The 18,537-nt window shown below is 38.8% G+C and overlaps 1 protein-coding gene across 1 annotated transcript; it reads left to right on the top strand.

Moving 5' to 3' along the window:
• Positions 1-4,451: 4,451 nt before the first annotated feature.
• LOC122841857 (relaxin-3 receptor 1-like) lies at positions 4,452-10,780 on the top strand. The gene is made up of 3 exons (XM_044135502.1): positions 4,452-5,093; positions 5,204-5,647; positions 7,977-10,780. Exons 1-3 carry the CDS (start codon positions 4,893-4,895, stop codon positions 8,589-8,591), a joined length of 1,260 nt encoding a protein of 419 aa, XP_043991437.1. The 5' UTR covers positions 4,452-4,892; the 3' UTR covers positions 8,592-10,780.
• The last annotated feature ends 7,757 nt before the right edge of the window (positions 10,781-18,537 follow it).

Genomic DNA, 18,537 nt, shown 5'->3' with positions numbered 1-18,537 from the left:
ATGTTGCAAAGTTTGGAGGTCTTGAGGGTTTAAGAGCTTTTGAATAAATTAATTTTACAACATAAAATAGTTTAACATGACTACATAATAATAAGTTAAACCTGTAATTTAAGAAAATATTTTGCCATCAAAGAAATGGACACAGTGAGCTATGTGATCTTGCATTTCCTGCTTTCCATTCAGTTTAAAGGGGTGGTGACCTTTAAAGGTCTTGTTTTTTTTTTGTTTTTTTTACCTTAAATATGAAATTCTAGAGCTGGTTCAAAAACAAACCTTGGATTAGTAGACATTATCGGTGCTGTGGTGTCTGGTGGGTGGATGCTAGAAAAGGACCCCAGAATCAAATCCCATGTAAGACCCCTGTAATCTTGTGGCGGCTCTGCATTTAGCAAACTTTCAGAAAACAACCTTCAGGGGACGTTTAAAGTCGAAGCTGAACAACCAAGTAATTTGGAGAGAGTCTCCAGGAATATTTCGAAAAGAAAATAGCCTGTCAGAAGTTCTATTTTTCTTTTACCGCCGGAGGTAGAAATTGGTGTTCGACAATGGAAGAATAAAAAAATTGAATTGAAATAAAAAAAATATTCTGTTTTCTCTTTACCATTCTGAAAGTGTGTCCACATTGTTCAGCTTTTCCTGAAGTGATGACAAATACAGATTAAAGGGACAATCAAATGATCGTGTTTAAAGGTTGTTGTTTTTTTTTCTTGTCCTCCTTCATTTTTGATTTCATCTTTGTCACGAGTTTATGTCAGAATGTGCTCGACCGAGCAAGAACACTGAAGAGCAAGCTGGCTTTTATGATCCTTGCGAGGAAGCCCATTGCAGTGCCTGTTCGACACAAAGAAGGAAGGCGGAAATCTGCTCTAATAAAAGCCTGAGTCCGCTTGAGTGTGACAGAAGAGCTGTAGTTCAACTCGAAGCATCAATGTTCGCAAAACAAACAAAGAAAATCATCTCGCTTTTATCTTTCCCCATTTTGAGCAGCAACATGAGTTGAGAGAGAGGCGCTACGTTTAAGATTCTTCCCCAGCTCTACTACTTAATTGCCTGTAAGAGTCTGATGAAAATGAAAGCCGACACCTTTAAGCACCTTGAAGAGCTGCTGCAGAATGTAAATGAACCGCTCCACAGGAGGAGGAGACGTTACCAGCCGAATCTACATCTCCAGCAGACTTTGTACTTGGTAAACATTCGATGAAATCAAAATACACATTATACATATTACTATAAACGTGTCCAATGAGTTTAGGAGGAGAGCCTGCTATCAATAGCAGCAAAATGGCTGGAAAACCTCTTTAAAGTATGTATGAGAGATTGGTATGATTGAACCCATTGATTGTGAGATAATGACAGAATTTATTATTTAGCTGCATCTTAAGTCTCTCCTTGTTTCATTACTTTTTGATTTGTATTCATAATCCTCCATGCATGCTGAGATAACTAAAAAAAAATCCAATACAAACAATTGCCTTCAGTCATCTAGAGTTTAATTTAATCTCAGTACAAAGCCAGCTGTTCTTTGAAGGTCTCAGCGCTTTGAAAAGATAATATTAGAGAACAAACAGCATGATGGAGACCAAGAAATAGAGCAGATATGTCAGGGACAAAATTGTGGAGATGTTCAAAGCATTGTTTGGTTATAAAACAATGTCCCAGCATTGAACACGTCACAGGCCACTGTTGCATTCGATGATACACTGTAAAATGTAAAAGTAAAGTGTACTCAAAAAGAAAAGTGACCTGAACTCATTCCAGCTTATTCTGTTGACTATACTAACTTAAACTTAGCAAAGACAACTTTCTACTGAGGCAAGTAATCAAACTCATCAGCAGCAAGTAACCCGAACTTGGAGTTATGAGTGAGCAAAACGCATCTGCATAACCAGCAAAAAACTCGGCATCATTCGGCAGCTCTCGTTGAACGCACATGCGCATTGGACACTGACGAGTGACGACGTGTTTGAAAGAAGCTCCAAACTGTCAACAATACGGCGGTTGCTGCAGCTAAGTTTTGTCACGGTAAGTCCCACTGTTTTTTAGCAAACTTATATTCGTTATCTCGGCCGTATAATTCATCCGTAAGTCCAGGTTTTGAGGTTAACTTTATGTGTAATGATTTAGCGATGCCTGGGACTAACGTTAGTCGAAAATATCATGTTTATTTAGTGGCAACAAGATGGAGCGGCAGTGCAAAAAAGCTATCCGGGGCGCAAAACAAAAAAAGGAAAAGGGATAAGGATAAAGATGTTGGCGGGTTAAAAAAGCCGCTGTACTGTTATAGAAGGCTTATGATGAGTAGACTGCCATAGGTAGGACAGCTGTAAACTGTAGGAGAAGCAGCCGTGATGAAGAAGTGTAGGGTCACCAGATTTGGGTTTCTGAAAAGGAGGACACTTCTTTTTTTGTTGGCGGGGGGGTAGAATCGGCGGACACACATGCGCCAACGGGGGGTGGAGATGGGGGGGCGGGGGGGAACATGTGTGTACATGTGCTACCGATTTCTTTGCCATACAAAGAAACCTGGAATGGAGTAGTGGAACGGAGTGGCAATGTAATCACAATGCACTGTAAGCTATGTAATGTGTTTTGAGGCAGTTGACCAAAATCCCTAACGATTTTTAAATTCCCCCCAGACATTTTTTTAGGTCTGAAAAGTAGGACATGTCCGGGAAAAAGAGGACGTCTGGTCACCCTAAAGAAGTGTTATGTTGATATGTAATTGTGGTGTTGCTTCTATTGTTGTTAGGACTGCGAAGACCCAGACGTGTCTCACACCCCCATTGGGATCCTGACCATCATTCCTGAGGACAGGCAGGCCTCCACTGACTCACTGCACCTCCAGTCTTCAAGTACTGCCATCATTTTGGAAGGAAGTCTTGTCATGAATGATCTTGGGAATCTTCCACATGCCATGTGCTTGCTCTTTGGACTTATTTATTCTCTGAATTTGGAGTACCTCAACAACTGAAGTACACCTTTGACTTCATCCAAAGGGTGCTTCTGTCACTTGGACATAAATCCCTAAAACCAAAAATACAATCACTCAAAAATCTTCTGATGCAATGAGTGAATGTGATGTGACATTATGGATCAACGTTGATACCTTTACCCTTATTGGAAAAGTGATTTTTATTTCTTGTTTGATTTATTTTTTTTGTTGGAGAGAGCATCATTGCATTTGCAGACTACTAAATGGTTTTATGTTAATGAGGAGAAACATTACTTCACTTCACTACTTCATTATTTACTTTATCAATGTTATGATAAATGTTAGGCTCTAGTATTGAGAATTGAGTTTTTGTTTCACACCAGTCAACAAAGACATTTAAGCAGGGATTCTCAAAGTTTTAAAGACTGAGGGCCATTTGAAGGATTCAATATTAGATTGAAGGCTACCCTAGAAAAAAAAGTCATGTCATTTTTTTTCCCTAAAAAAAGTCTATGGAAAACTTTGTTTCCAGGTTAGTGTGTATGTAACCACACTTGAGAACCTTGTATTTAAGGTAAACTTGTTTAATTATTAAACATTTTTTTCCATTCAAACTGTTGTCTGTTGGCTCTTCGTTCCAATAACTTAACACTTTTGGTTCATCTTACTTGAACATATCAAGGCAATCGGTTTCCTGATATTTTGCAAGTAATGTGAACTCTTAAACGTGTAAGTATAACTTATTTTTATGAGTACTGCTTAATTGACATAACTCACAATTTGAAGTAGTCATAATTGACATTTTATAGTCAACTTTACTAATGATTTTGAGTTAACGGCACTCAAGTTTACTGCCATTGCATGAGTTGTCTGAATGAATATTTTACAGTTAACCCAATTAATGATTTTGAGTTAACGGTACTCAGGTTTACTGCCTTTATCTGAGTGGTCTAAACATAGTTATTTTTAGCAATAACACCTTAAAATGAATTAGCTACTTTACTTGAAGATTTTGAGGCAATCGGTTTCCTAACTTTTTTTAAGTAAAGTGAACTTATTACTTTTTACAGTGTAGAAGAACTAGAAAAATAGCCTAAACTAATAAGGAGAGTAATAATCAATCAATATGCACAAGGTAACTATGGAGAAGCTGAAGACATCCACAGCCCGAGTGGAACGAAGAAAGACATTGTCAAGAGGAAACATTTAAAAAATCTCAGTGAACATAATGGAAGGGGTTCAATTCAGTCAGCTGGTATCCACTAGTTGTGGTTACTACTTTCACTGTCCTGTAAAATCTAAGTGAGACAGACAGAAGACTGGGTGCAAAATAAAATAATAACAATAATAATAATAGTAATAATAGTAATGATGATAAAGACAAAATACTTCTCTTTTTCGATAACGAAGAAACAGGAATAAATAGCCCAGTAGTTGGTTTGTTTTTTAATTAAAGTAAAAGATAAAATTGATAACAGCGGGATGATGAAGCTTTTCTCCCTGCCCTCCCTGGTCCTGTGATAATAACAGTTAACAGCGCCGACTGAGCTGTGCGCACCCACAGTGCGCCGTCCAGCGGCAGAATGAGAGCCCATCCACTATAAAAGCATCCAGTCCGGCGGCTTTGCTCTTCACATTCTCAGGATGAAGAGGCTGACGGATCGTGTCAGTATAGGCTGATGCATTTTCATATCCCCCTTCTTCATTTATGTTATTTATTTATGTATTTTTAATTATGGGTAGCTTAAGTTTCCATTTGGAGAACCGATAACATCTGAGCGGAGAGTTTTTGGAGACCATAAAAGCAGGAGGACGAAGATGGGGATTTTTTTGTCTCCACACCTGTGCGCTCTCAGTGTGGAGATTACTCTAACACAAAAGGACGCTGGAGACCTTTCTTAAAAAAAATAATAATAATAAAATAAAAAAAAAAAGTGAGTCGATATTTCTCTGCACAAGCATGCAGAGCAACAGCAGCTCCCTCGGACCCACCACCGGGCTGAGTGAGTGCGGGGGGCAGGAGGAGGAGATATCCGAGCTGGTCAGCCCGACAGGAGCAGGCTCCAACCTCCCGATGTTCAACCTTTCACTCAACTGCTGGCTTCTCATCCTCTCCAAGGAGTCCTCCCTGGATCTGCATGGAGACAGCGCCAACCTGCCAGTAGGTTTACTCAAAAGGCAGTAATTGTGTGCAGAGCCTCTCAGTATTTGCGTTAATAAAGTTTCTGGCTGCAGTTCAGATGCTGACACGGTACTTTATGTTTGTGACAGGTGCGAGTCGTCATTGCTCTGGTCTACCTGGTGGTGTGCGTCCTGGGACTGGTGGGGAACCTTCTGGCGCTCTTCCTCCTCCACTCCCGCCGCCGGGGCCACCACCACTCCGCCATCGACTGCTTCGTGATGAGCCTGACCATCACAGACCTCCAGTTCGTCCTGACCTTGCCCTTCTGGGCCGTGGACACTGTGCTGGACTTCCGCTGGCCCTTCGGCCGCGTCATGTGCAAGATCGTGAGCTCGGTCACCACCATGAACATGTACGCCAGCGTTTTCTTCCTCACGGCGATGAGCGTGACCCGGTACCACTCCCTGGTTACGTCCCTGAAGATGAGCAGCCCCAGGATCGCCATGGCCCGCGCCAAGTGGGTCAGTTCGGCCATTTGGGTGGTCTCTCTGGTGGCCACGCTGCCCCACGCTTTCTACTCCACCACCGTTCAGGTTAGCGCAATTGCACTGACTGCGAGTGGCCGATTTCTGTGACCGATTTTCTTTGGGCAATTTTGATTTTTCTTTAAGAAATAGGCTATAATTTAAAAATATGTCTGGATGCACTAAGAATTAAATAGTCTTAGCAATACCAATATTTGCAGTAAGAAAAAAAAAAGTTCTGAAGAGCGACCCGAAGTTACAAAACAGTCAGAGCCGGACCAAGGTACAGGCAACTTCTTGGGCACCCAGGCCTCGTGGGACCCCCGCCACCCATCATTGCTTGAATTACAACACAAACAATAGTTCCAGAATTTTAACATTTGTTTAACAATGAGAATACTCCTAAACTAAACTTAGCAGTGTCAGCATAGATCAAGTGTTTTACGTTTTAACATTCAAATTTGACATTTATAAGGAGTTAGCAAGTTTATTTTGTAAAAGTCCAAAGAATAATCTTCATGGTTTGATTGTTATGTTTCCATACCTACAATTGGATGCTATGAGTTAAATATCTGTGTTTCAGCTCCGTTTGTTCACATCTCACCAAATAATAATTAATTATCAATGATTTCTTTTAAGCTCAGCCAGTTGAACTTGGCCTCTTCTCCCATATTTCACTAAATCTGCTTCGAAACAGTTGGTGGTGCCGACGTTCTTAACTAACAGGAGGAGGGGAACCTAAATAATATCTTCCGTAAGGCCCCACAAACCTTGGCTCAGCCCTGCAAGCAGTGTATCAAAAACTTACAATGGCGTCTGCAGGTTTTGGTGGAGAAAAAATAAACTACATGAAAGAACCACAGCACATCCCAGTAAGTCCTTTGCACACTTGTAGAAGTGCACCATATATTGTCAATTCAGTTTACAAAATCAATTCAAAAACAGGACGAGACTTTAATTTATCTGGAAATCAATAATGATAAAGCCAAAACCTCACCTCTAATCTGACCCTTGACCCTGAGCATGTCAGAGGCAGCCACACCAAGCATGTTTCTCACCTTTCCCCAAAAATAATTGCTGTGATTTTAAGAAACTAATAAGAAAGGCAAAGCGAATAAATACTTTTAAAAAAACAAAAACATATTTTAATGTGGATAAGGCCTAAAAACCTCAAAGTCGATGCATTATTTAGATTTAATGATATTTAATTACATTTGAAAAAATCTTTTCAACTCAATTCAATATTGAATTGCTTATTCATTTTTAACTGAATTCATTCAATTAAAATATGTAAGTCAATTATGCCATAACTAAAAGCTTAAACTACTTTTGTTTGTCCTCAATAGGTTTTTTTATTCATCTCAAACAACTGCTGACTATCAAATTCTGATCAAAATAATAAATCACACCAATCGTAAAATAATGGCGGAGTTAAACCAAGACATGTTTAATAAAGAAAATATAGAATACCATGAAGAGAACCAATTGTTTTCACAAAAGAATTGAATGCAGCGTTTTTAATCATATATTTTTTTAAATTTCCAGTTTGCAGTTGCAGTTGTACAAGAAACTTTTATATTTAGGGCCTAAACTGTTCCTCGTCTTTGGAAGACACCCTCATGGAGAGAAAAAAGTTCAGATTTTAAGCCAAGTGTTTGATTTTTAAATTATTCATTCGCTTATTGCAACTATACAAGAGCCTCAAGCTGCCTTTCCCTATTATAGGTAATCATTACTTGTTTATACTGGGTCCTGAGGAGATGTCACACTGTGTGTATGACAGAGAGCTACACAGCCCTGCAGCTAAATAAGATTTTGGTATAATTTCAAAACAACGATTAATGATCACAGAGCTGACATTTTAAACAGTCTTTATCTTGACAAATGGCACGGTTAACACAGCTGGTATTCCCAGCTGCACAAATTCAACAGCTCACAGAACAAATAAATCCAATATTTCCTGATTCCGCATGTTCGCTGGCAGACAGAATTGGACTCTTCGAATGATAACTTTGTTTTCATACATTTAGTTTCCTGTTATCAGCAGAAGTTTACCTGTTGCTGCAGCCTAAAAGAAAAGCCAACCTTCTTCAGTAGATGTTAGACGTTCCTGTCTAGAAGCTTCTGATAGCCCTTATTCTTCCTTTGACTTCATTTCTAAGTACTTTAACTGTGAGACTTGTTCTCACAAGAAGAACTTTCAATACTGAGAAGTGTGGCTTTATGTCATGACCTGGTCGTGGTTGTGTAAGGTGTATTGACAGATTGGAAACATCAGTCGATCCAAGATCAGATTTTTAGTCACCAGTGGATTTCTTAATGTATTTATAGTCTAAACCTTTAATCCTGAATTGCTTCCTATTTTGACGAGCATCTTCTCGTTCTGTTGTGTTCCCAGGTGTCTGCAGATGACGAGCTCTGCTTAGTTCGGTTTTCAGACTCTGACTCAGGCCACTGGGATCCCCAGGTTTTGCTCGGGCTCTACCAAATGCAGAAGGTCCTGCTAGGATTTGTAGTTCCCCTGATCATCATTTCCGTATGCTACCTCCTCCTGCTGAGGTTCATTCTGAGCCGGCGCATTGTGGGCAGCTCGGTTGCCAACGGCAGCGGCACGGACAAGTCGGAGCAAGAGAGAGGACGCCACCGCAAACGCTCCAAAGTTACTCGTTCCGTCACCATCGTAGTCCTGTCCTTCTTCATCTGCTGGCTGCCGAACCAGGCTCTCACCCTGTGGGGGGTGCTCATCAAGTTTGACCTTGTGCCCTTCAGCAAGGCCTTCTACAACGCCCAGGCTTATGCCTTTCCGCTGACTGTGTGTCTCGCCCATGCCAACAGCTGTCTCAACCCAGTGCTCTACTGCCTGATCCGAAGAGAGTACAGGGCCGGACTGAAGGAGCTCCTTCTGAGAGTTTCTCGTAACGCCCGGAACGTTCTTTCTCTGGCTCTGAGAGGAAGGAGAGTGGAGGAGGCACCTCCCAGCACGGTTGTGATGCACAAAGACATCAATATGTGATTTATTTTGTTGCTTAGACGATTGGGAAAGCTGTGATTACATTATTTTTTATGATAAAGAGGATATCTGAACAACAAACAAAACCTAATTTGTCAATAAGCCTTAGGGGTTGACATAGTGTATTTTGTTAACTTTGGAGACAGCCAGGCTCTTTGTTTTCCCCCAGTCTCATCTCATCCTCCTCTGTTGGTGCTTGACATTTCAAATAGGTTTCCTAGCAGCTTGTGAAACAATAACTGGTTTAATACTTATTGGATAATTCAATCTAAAAGTAGGCTTAGCGAGAGGGAAACAATCTGGTCTCAATTAAGAAAGAAATGCCCAGCTAACGTATTTAAAGCTAATTGGCATCACCAATCACTACCAATCGTTTTCTTTTTGCGAGCCAGTGAAAACCGACAACAAGTTATGCTTCCATACAAACATTAAAGCAGCATGTTGCAGACACAGAAACTGACAACAGCTTAAAGGGACATCTAAATATTGCATTTGTCACCACTATTAACGTCTGTCCAAAGTGGATTTTTGGAAAAGAAAACACAGGATGTGTTAAAGTTATCTTCTCTAACAAAAAGACCTAAAAAATTGGCCTAAAAAAAATATAGGATTTTGAGTTACTCTCAGGGACAGAATTGAACAAATCTCTATGGGCGACAACCATCTTATCGTTTTATGATTGTAGTATAGTATTGGCCACTGATCAGGTTTTTCTTTATCCCATGTACTGATTCAGGTAACGAATCTGTGCCAAGAAGGGATTCAGTCAGATACATCATTAAAGTCATTTAAATGATTAAAAGAGTTGTTAGCTTTAAAGCAACAACGAAAGACAACATTTCATCTGCACATATAAGGTCTGAAAAAGCACAGTGAGTGTGTTCATTCACATTGCATGTGCTGCAGGATCGTTCTTCCTGAAAGCCACAGATATGTTTTGACCAACTAAGGTTTCTGTTGCATAGCGACAACAGAAAGCTAGCGACTAGCTAGGCTAGCTAATGATCTTCTTCACTCAATTCATCTTTTACTGAAACATGTTAGTGTTAGGCTAACACTAACATGCTTACTCCTTATCTTGACTTGACTTGTAGACAATTTAGGTAGAGATTTGAGTGTTGTTCCAGTTGCACTTGTGGACAGCCTGTGTTATATTTTAAACACCATTATAAATGGAAAAGATATTTTGACTTTCAAGGGAAACCCGTGTTTGTTATGTCAGCAGAATCGACTGTACAGCCTGTAATATATTTTTGTGGATCATTCACACAAAACAACTTAATCACAGAAATGCAAGCTGATCTCGGGGGCGCCACATGGTAGATCAAGGACAAAATTGACATATTTTTCTGGAATGCAATTTAGCTATAAAACTGAATAAGGTGACAGATAAAGCTTTGCCTCTGCTGTTGATTTACAGTAAGAACAAAAGATGAAATGATCAAACGCACAGTTTACCGTTTTAAAGAAAACCAAATTCTGTGATTTAGAAACCACCTGCTTTGAAGTGACATTTGATCAGTGTTTACTGATCCAGATTTATATAGTGTGAGTATCACACTCTATGAATAAATACTTTCACAAGATGTCATGAGACCTGACTTAGTTGTCAGCACACAGAAATGTCCTTGTTATTATAACAACATTAATCCTATAAGCCCAACAGAGCCACGTTTTGTGGCGCATTGTAGCTCATAGTCTTGCTTATTCCTCCCCACAGTTTTGTGATGAAATCTGAGCTGCTCTTTGTTGGATTTAATGTTCCCCTTTGTAAAGAAATAAAAAAGTAAAAAAACAAACGGAAAAAACAACAAATCTGCTAAAAAAAAATCTGAATAATCAGCAGAATTGATACCCTCTCTAACAGTTTTGCTTGAAGTCACATGGACAGAAAACCATATTTCCTGATGTTTTCCTTTCTAACTGTTATTATTTTGACTAAGTTCACGCCTCTTTCACCCCTTTAGAACCGTCGTGAAATAGTTGAATTTCAGTGACACACTCCGCCACTCCCTTGTGCAGTGAAACAACAACGCCTGATTGGTTGCCAATCTGTGTTTCACACTGCCGTTCATAACTGTCGCTGTCGTCGGCTCTGTTGTATCGATGTGAATAGTTTTGGTGAATTCACGTATGTTATTGTGGCATTAAATAAAGCGAACGGACAAAAGAGTTCACCGACGTTTCGACAAAGTTAATCTCCCCTGCAGCCACAACAGCCTCACAGCGACAAGCTAAATGAGTCACTTGCACAAAAGTCGTTCCACATTTTGCCCTTTTGCAACCTTTAAAATTTCAACACGGATAACCTTCTCGCAGTCACACTGCAGATGAGTAAAGCTCCTGACGTGGCGCAGGCTCTGTGACAGCTCCGCCATTGTGTGCCAATCTGGAGCTGATTACTTCTCCAGTCCGAATCACTGTATATAAATAGTGTTTTGTCTCTGGTGTTGCTAAGAAGAAGAGTGGGGTCTCCAAGGAAACGTCCAGAATTACCTTAAGTCACTAAACAATAAAAAGTGAAATGTTAAAGTAGATATCTGATTAAAATTATAACCCTCTCCGACACAACATGCGAAAGGGAAACAGACAGAGGTGTGCATAAATGAGTAGTACAAATGAAGTGACGCGGTGAATTCAGCGCATCGGCTCACACATTAGTGGTCGTCTCAGGGCTAATTCATGGAAATCAACAAAGACCTGACAAAGCCAAGGGCAATCTCACGTGTACCAAGTAATTCTTTGTCGACTACAAAGAGCAATTTTTACAGCAAGAGGTGAAAAAGCACTTGAAGAAACTATTGAGTAGCCACATCTGAGATGCACGTCCAGCCTGGATTGTTCAAGGTTTGAAACAATCACAGGCTGAAGGTGCTTGTTCCTCAAGAGGACACAGTTAAATTGGATGAGCATGAATGATAAAATGGGTCAATGTCAGCCACACTTCTCACAGCAGGAGTGACAACAAGCAGCCAGGTGAAGAGTGAGCACTCACAGTTCAACACCAGGAGGAAGAATGTGCCATACGAGAGCATGGGTAGTTCTTGCGCAAATCTTTAGATCACGGATATAATGTTAGATTGTTTTTGAATTGTTATTATGCACTTTACTCATTCTTTTTCCATGTTGGAATGTTGGGAGAGCGAGGAAATTTGTTGGAATGACCAAGAAGCCTGTCATGCACTGGAGCCACCAGAAAACCAGTGTCTTTGTTCACTTTGTAGTGAGTTTTAACATCACCCTGAGCTGAAGGAGTGCCCCTAACAAAGCACCAAAAGCACACATATTTAATCTACAGTCATCCATGCATAAAATCCCAATGACCTCCTGGAGGAAAGTTTTATCAGAAGATGGAAAGATTGAGCAATTTGAGCAGAACAACAGGAAGACTCTTCAGAGGAGTCGAGGTGAAGCTTTCAAACAGGCAACTTTATCTGCACAGCACCGCTCGCACATATCAAACTGATGAACAGGAAAACTAAAGGAACAAAGGAAAAAGTAAAATACATTAAAGACAAAACATCTTTGAGCGTGAGAACATAAGTGCATTCTTACACTTCAAGGACACACGTTAAGCATCCTGTAAAAAAAAAAAAGTGTATGATTTAAGGCATAAACAAAAAGCTTAGACAAAGCAGAAACACACAAAAAACAATTAAATAACTTTATGGAGCAGCTGCAGTTAAGAGTAATCTTTTCAGCTCCATTCCTCTACACTGTAAAATGTAATAAGTTCACTTTACTTATAAAAAGTTAGGAAACCGATTGCCTCAAAATCTCCAAGTAAAGTAGCTAATTCATTTTAAGGTGTTATTGCTATAAATAACTATGTTTAGACCACTCAGATAAAGGCAGTAAACCTGAGTGCCGTTAACTCAAAATCATTAATTGGGTTAGCTGTAAAATATTCATTCAGACAACTCATGCAATGGCAGTAAACTTTAGTATTGGTAACTCAAAATCATTAGTAAAGTTGACTATAAAATGTCAAGTATGACTACTTCAAATTGTGAGTTATGTCAATTAAGCAGTACTCATAAAAATAAGTTATGCTTACATGTTTAAGAGTTCACATTACTTGCATATCAGGAAACCAATTGCCTTGATATGTTCAAGTAAGATGAACCAAAAGTGTTAAGTTATTGGAACGAAGAGCCAACAGATAACAGTTTGAATGGAAAAAAATGTTTAATAATTAAACAAGTTTACCTTAATTACAAGGTTCTCAAGTGTGGTTACATACACACTAACCTGGAAACAAAGTTTTCCAAAGACTTTTTTAGGGAAGAAAAATGACATGACATTTTTTCTAGGGTAGCCTTCAATCTAATATTGAATCCTTCAAATGGCCCTCAGTCTTTAAAACTTTGAGAATCCCTGCTTAAATGTCTTTGTTGACTGGTGTGAAACAAAAACTCCATTCTCAATACTAGAGCCTAACATTTATCATAACATTGATAAAGTAAATAGTGAAGTAGTGAAGTGAAGTAATGTTTCTCCTCATTAACATAAAACCATTTAGTAGTCTGCAAATGCAATGATGCTCTCTCCAACAAAAAAAGAATCAAACAAGAAATACAAATCACTTTTCCAATAAGGGTAAAGGCATCAACGTTGATCCATAATGTCACATCACATTCACTCATTGCATCAGAAGATTTTTGAGTGATTGTATTTTTGGTTTTAGGGATTTATGTCCAAGTGAGAGAAGCACCCTTTGGATGAAGTCAAAGGTGTATTTCAGTTGTTGAGGGTACTCCAAATTCAGAGTATAAATAAGTCCAAAGAGCAAACACATGGCATGTGGAAGATTCCCAAGATCATTCATGACAAGACTTCCTTCCAAAATGATGCTGTCCCACCTATGGCAGTCTACTCATCATAAGCCTTCTATGACAGTACAGCGGCTTTTTTTAACCCGCCAACATCTTTATCCTTATCCCTTTTCCTTTTTTTGTTTTGCGCCCCGGATAGCTTTTTTGCTCTGCCGCTCCATCTTGTTGCCACTAAAAGTTTGCTAAAAAACAATGGGACTTACCGTGACCAAACTTAGCTGCAGCAACCGCCGTATTGTTGACAGTTTGGCGCTTCTTTCAAACACGTCGTCACTCGTCAGTGTCCAATGCGCATGTGCGTTCAACGAGAGCTGCCGAATGATGCCGAGTTTTCTGCTGGTTATGCAGATGCGTTTTGCTCACTCACAACTCCAAGTTCGGGTTACTTGCTGCTGATGAGTTTGATTACTTGCCTCAGTAGAAAGTTGTCTTTGCTAAGTTTAAGTTAGTATAGTCAACAGAGTAAGCTGGAATGAGTGAAGGTCACTTTTCTTTTTGAGTAAGATATACTATTACATTTTACAGTGTATTCTTTGACAAACACGGAGCCATAGCAGCTGTTGAATGTCTGATTAAAATGGGATTTATTGTCCTGATGTTGGTCAGGACTATAGTGGCAGTGGTTGCAACAACCCCAACTCTACTGAAAACATATTGACTACATGGAAAAGGCCGCTCCATGTCACTCGGCCGAAAAATTTGAAGGACCTCGTCTAATTATGATTAGAAGAGCAATCAGGCGTGAGCTTCAGCATGCAAGAGGAACATTTAAGCAAGTATTAGTCAGCTTGTTTGCAGCTACTTGAGTTTGAAAGTATTATTTTCACCATGAATGACTTTAAAAATCCACACCACAATAAATTCAAACTTGCATCTTGCATTTAAAATTAAGGATGCTGTTTGTTGAAACATCAGTAAACCTTGACATAAAACCACATCAGATAAACAACCTGAAGAGTAAAATTAGCATGACATCTGTATCTATTATAGGTATATGTAAAGTTTTAGGTTTTTTAATATGTGGTACTCAAAGAATATATTGGTTCTAAGAACAAAAAGGATAAGTTATGGATCCTGCAGGTAAACTCTGAACTTTTGTTCATTTTCTGCAGGAAAACTGCAGGAGCATCTTGTGAAAGGTATACAGAGACCATTTAAAGTTGGGTTCACAAGCCCCAGAGGCAATATAAACTCAGAAAAAGCTCACATAACCCACACAAAACAAGCCAAGATCATCAAAGACCTTTAAAAAGATTTTAAAAAAAAAGAAAAGAGAGAGACATAACAAAGACAAAAAAGAGCCATTTACTGCAAACAGACATGAAATAACACAAAAGACATCAATGAGTGACACAGCAAGAAAATGAAAGATAAACAAAGGGAGGCACAGAGTGACAAAACAACCACCAGGGGACCTAAAGTGCTATGAGGCAACACAAGAAAAAAAAACAACAAAAAAAACGGGGAGCACAAACAGATGCAAAATAGCTACAAAGAGATTGAAAACACATTAATGTTGTTTAAATTCCACGTGGTTCTCCTCGGGTTCAGGAGTGTATGAGGGAGGACGAGGCGTCTCACAATCTGCCCACAGAGCTCGAATACATATTTTAATAATATGGATCGGGAGTCGACACCTAACTGGGATTTCAAACTTCAAATGGTGACTATTTTGTGCAAATCTTTGTCAGAGCTTCTTCAGCTTTTCAGGGGCTTTCGGCATCATTTCACAGGATTCATCATTAAGTGCGCCTGGCGCAGGTTCTCTGACCGGGAGCTCAGGCTCTCATGTCTTCACCAAGGCGAGGGTTTTACCTTCCTACGAACAAAAAAAAACCCAACAGAAATCTGTGGAAATTACACACATCGCTTCCAGTGTTTCAGAAAAGTAATAATTTTTTTTAAATGTGTAGAAATGATCCAAACATATATTATTTAAAGCCTGGCAACACCAAAATAAATGTTTTAAATATTATTTTTACTTATACCACGCTGGATGCATGATAAATATTCACAACTGCACTATATGTGCTGCAGAAGCCTTTTTATTCAAACCAGCAACTCTTTCTAATGGGTCAGAGGAATATAGACAGACAGGTCAAGAAGAGCAACAATCAAAGATGCAGTGAAAAGATTCATCTCAACTTTGGAGGAGCTGCAGAGATCTAGAGCTCAGGTGGGTGGGAGAATCCATTTAAGGGAAATTGTTTAGCGCTCTGACGAAGAAAGAATGAAAAACTTGTGCCAACACTTTGCTTATCAAAACTACATCCAGATAAGCAAAGTTGACCTAGATACAGCCTCAAAACCAACCACAGGTAAATAAATAACACACCACTTGTGTTTATTATATATATATATATATATATATATATATATATATATATATATATATATATATATATATATATATATATATATATATATATATATATATATATATATATATATATATATATATATATATACAACAGTTCACATTGTCACAAAAAATATAAATGTGATTAAATTTTCTTGTACAAAGCCAATAAAATACATTGTAAAGTGCAGAAAATGATAAACTTTTTTTTGCAAGGTTTCCACATTTTTCAAAACCTTTTCTTGTTTAGCGTGGCTGTACGAGAAAGGTTTCTTCAACATAAATAAAACAGGAGCTCAGGCGTGGATCTGAATCTCAATGCACTCTTTTGCAGCTGCATTGTGACTCAAAAAAAAAAGGTCCTGTTAAAAGAGTCTGAAACGTTATTATTAAAACAGCTGTTATCGACGCAGATAGAAGCAAATAAAAGCTCATCTGATCTAAATTGACGGCTGCAGCTTGTGATTTCTGGAAGCTCGCAGCTGAAAGTTGTAGCAGCCAGAAGCAGCAGCTGCCTTTTGTCGCTTCAGCCTCTATTTATGAGTTGATCACAGCAGATTGTCTTCTACACAGATGACACTCGTCTTTCTGCGTGCTGGTTCTCAGGCGGAGCTCTTCTTTTGGAGAAGTAAATAATCTTATGCGGTTCATACTGAGTGTCTGAACTTTCCTTCCCATCAAACTACAATTCCCCCCCCGCAGTTCATTCGGTTTGATGTTATAGCAGAAACATAATTCGGAGAATCCGGCGCTGCTGCAGCTTCTGCATCTGCGTCTATCTGACAAGAAAGCTGATTAATTTCTTTTGATTCCGAGACTTTGAGGTTCGGTTTGCTGGTTTATCCTCGACTCACCAGACAGGACTTTTTGATGCTGTTTAATTCCAGTCGGTAGGTATCCAGACATGGGCAAAGATAAGAGGAAGTGTTATAAATTTGGATGGAGAAATTATCAGAGGATTCGCTGACAAAACAGGCCGCTTTGAAGATGGAATGATTTTGTTTCCCATGTTGGATGTTAATTTTAGTTAGAGCACTTTTAAAATCAGGTTATTTTTTTTGGAGAGTATTTATTTTCCGCGTTTTTCTCCTCGTGTTTTTTTTTTTTTTTTTTTGTGAAGGTTTGTGGTGGGAGTTAGAGGGTGAGGTAAGTTTGGGGTACCCTGTACATTTCATCACTTAGGTGTTTTTTCTGTTATATACACTAGGTAAGTAGGTGGGTGCCACCCAAGTAAAGTGTTGGTGGAAACTTTTGTTAGATTAGATAGGCAGGGTTTTTGTTTTCTTTTGTTTCTTTAGCACATGACGGTAGTGTTTTATTATTGTTTTATTATTTTCTTTGATTTGGCACCACCTAACCGCCCCTTTCTCCCCCAGTTTGTGTGAGCCGTCTGGGATTTTTGTTATCAATAAATCCCTCCTTTTTACAACATTCACCTGGACTCTGTCAAATTGTTGTGGCTGTTCTGTCCTCATTCTTTCATTTGTTTCTTTGCAACTCAGAGAAAAGTGTTCCTTTTCATCTAAAAAAATAAAGGACCCATTTTATTTGAAGCTCCGTGTGCTGCATTATTCCCGGCTTCACATCTTTTTTTCTTTTTTTTTTTTTTACCTAGAATTGGAAGTACATTTGGACAGAAGTTTTTTTTTTTGTTTTGTTTTTTCCATTTTTAAAACAAATGTTTGCGGTCAACAATAGACTCGAAAATATAAATTTAATTAAAATCAACAAAATAGTGGAATTGTAAATCTGTAAGTCATCATAGGAACAAATCATAACAAAGGTCTTCAGACAGTCCCACAGTTTCTACATTTTTCTTATTTGAGATGTAAGACTTGCTTTTGAGAAAAAAGCAGGTCCGTGTTTCTGGTTCTAGTTGGTCCAAAATTAAGATGAATGCAAAAAACAGTTTTGTGTCTTCAATGAGCAATTTTGCAAAAAAAACAAAACAAAAACAATTCAAAATCGGCTCTTGGGGAACTTTGTGGCCAAAAGTCTGTCTTTGTTCCACTTTGTGAGAAAAATCTACGAAAACATAGAAAAGTGAAAAGTTCACCGCAGACGATTATCGGCAATGTGATTCCCACAGAGCTATCAGCTGAAAAGTGAAGATTATCATGGGACGTCGATGCTCAGAATGTACACCACTAAAAAAGCAAAGAAGCTAGATTACAGTTTACAAATGCACAGACATGTTCTGTGGTCAGACATAACTCGAATTTAACTGTATGACCATAATGACCAGTGGTACATTTGGAGGAAAAAGGGAGACACTTACAAACCTGATCCAATCGACTACTGAAAACAAGGCAGCAGTTCAATTACAACCCTGAAAGGATTAAGAAAGTAAATTAATGTAGGATGAAATAATAAGAAAAAGTAAAGGTAGTCTCCAATCTCTAATAGGTTTGATTATTATAGATTTCCAACACAGAGAGGGAAGATACGGGCCTCTGGGGTTCTAGGAGACGTACATAAAGAGCAACACAGAGTCTCAATTTCTTTCAAATTGCAGAAGATAAATGGCTGCACAGACTCCTTGCTGCAGAGATAATTTAATAATTTACATTTCAATCGAAGATTGAAAATTTTACGTGGTTGGAAAAGTTGTCAATAAATTATCCCTGGAGCAGGAAGTAAGTCTGCAGAGGTTAGAATTATTTTTTTTTATCTGAAAAACAATTTCAGATGACAGAGCGAGTTCTGTCTCTCGCCAAACTGCAACAACCGAGACGGTACATAAGAGATGAGACGG

Source organism: Gambusia affinis, linkage group LG12, assembly GCF_019740435.1.
Source record: "Gambusia affinis linkage group LG12, SWU_Gaff_1.0, whole genome shotgun sequence".
Classification (NCBI taxonomy): Eukaryota; Metazoa; Chordata; class Actinopteri; order Cyprinodontiformes; family Poeciliidae; genus Gambusia; species Gambusia affinis.
The sequence above is the reverse complement of the archived record's forward strand: the minus strand, read 5'-3'. Positions and strand labels throughout refer to the sequence as shown.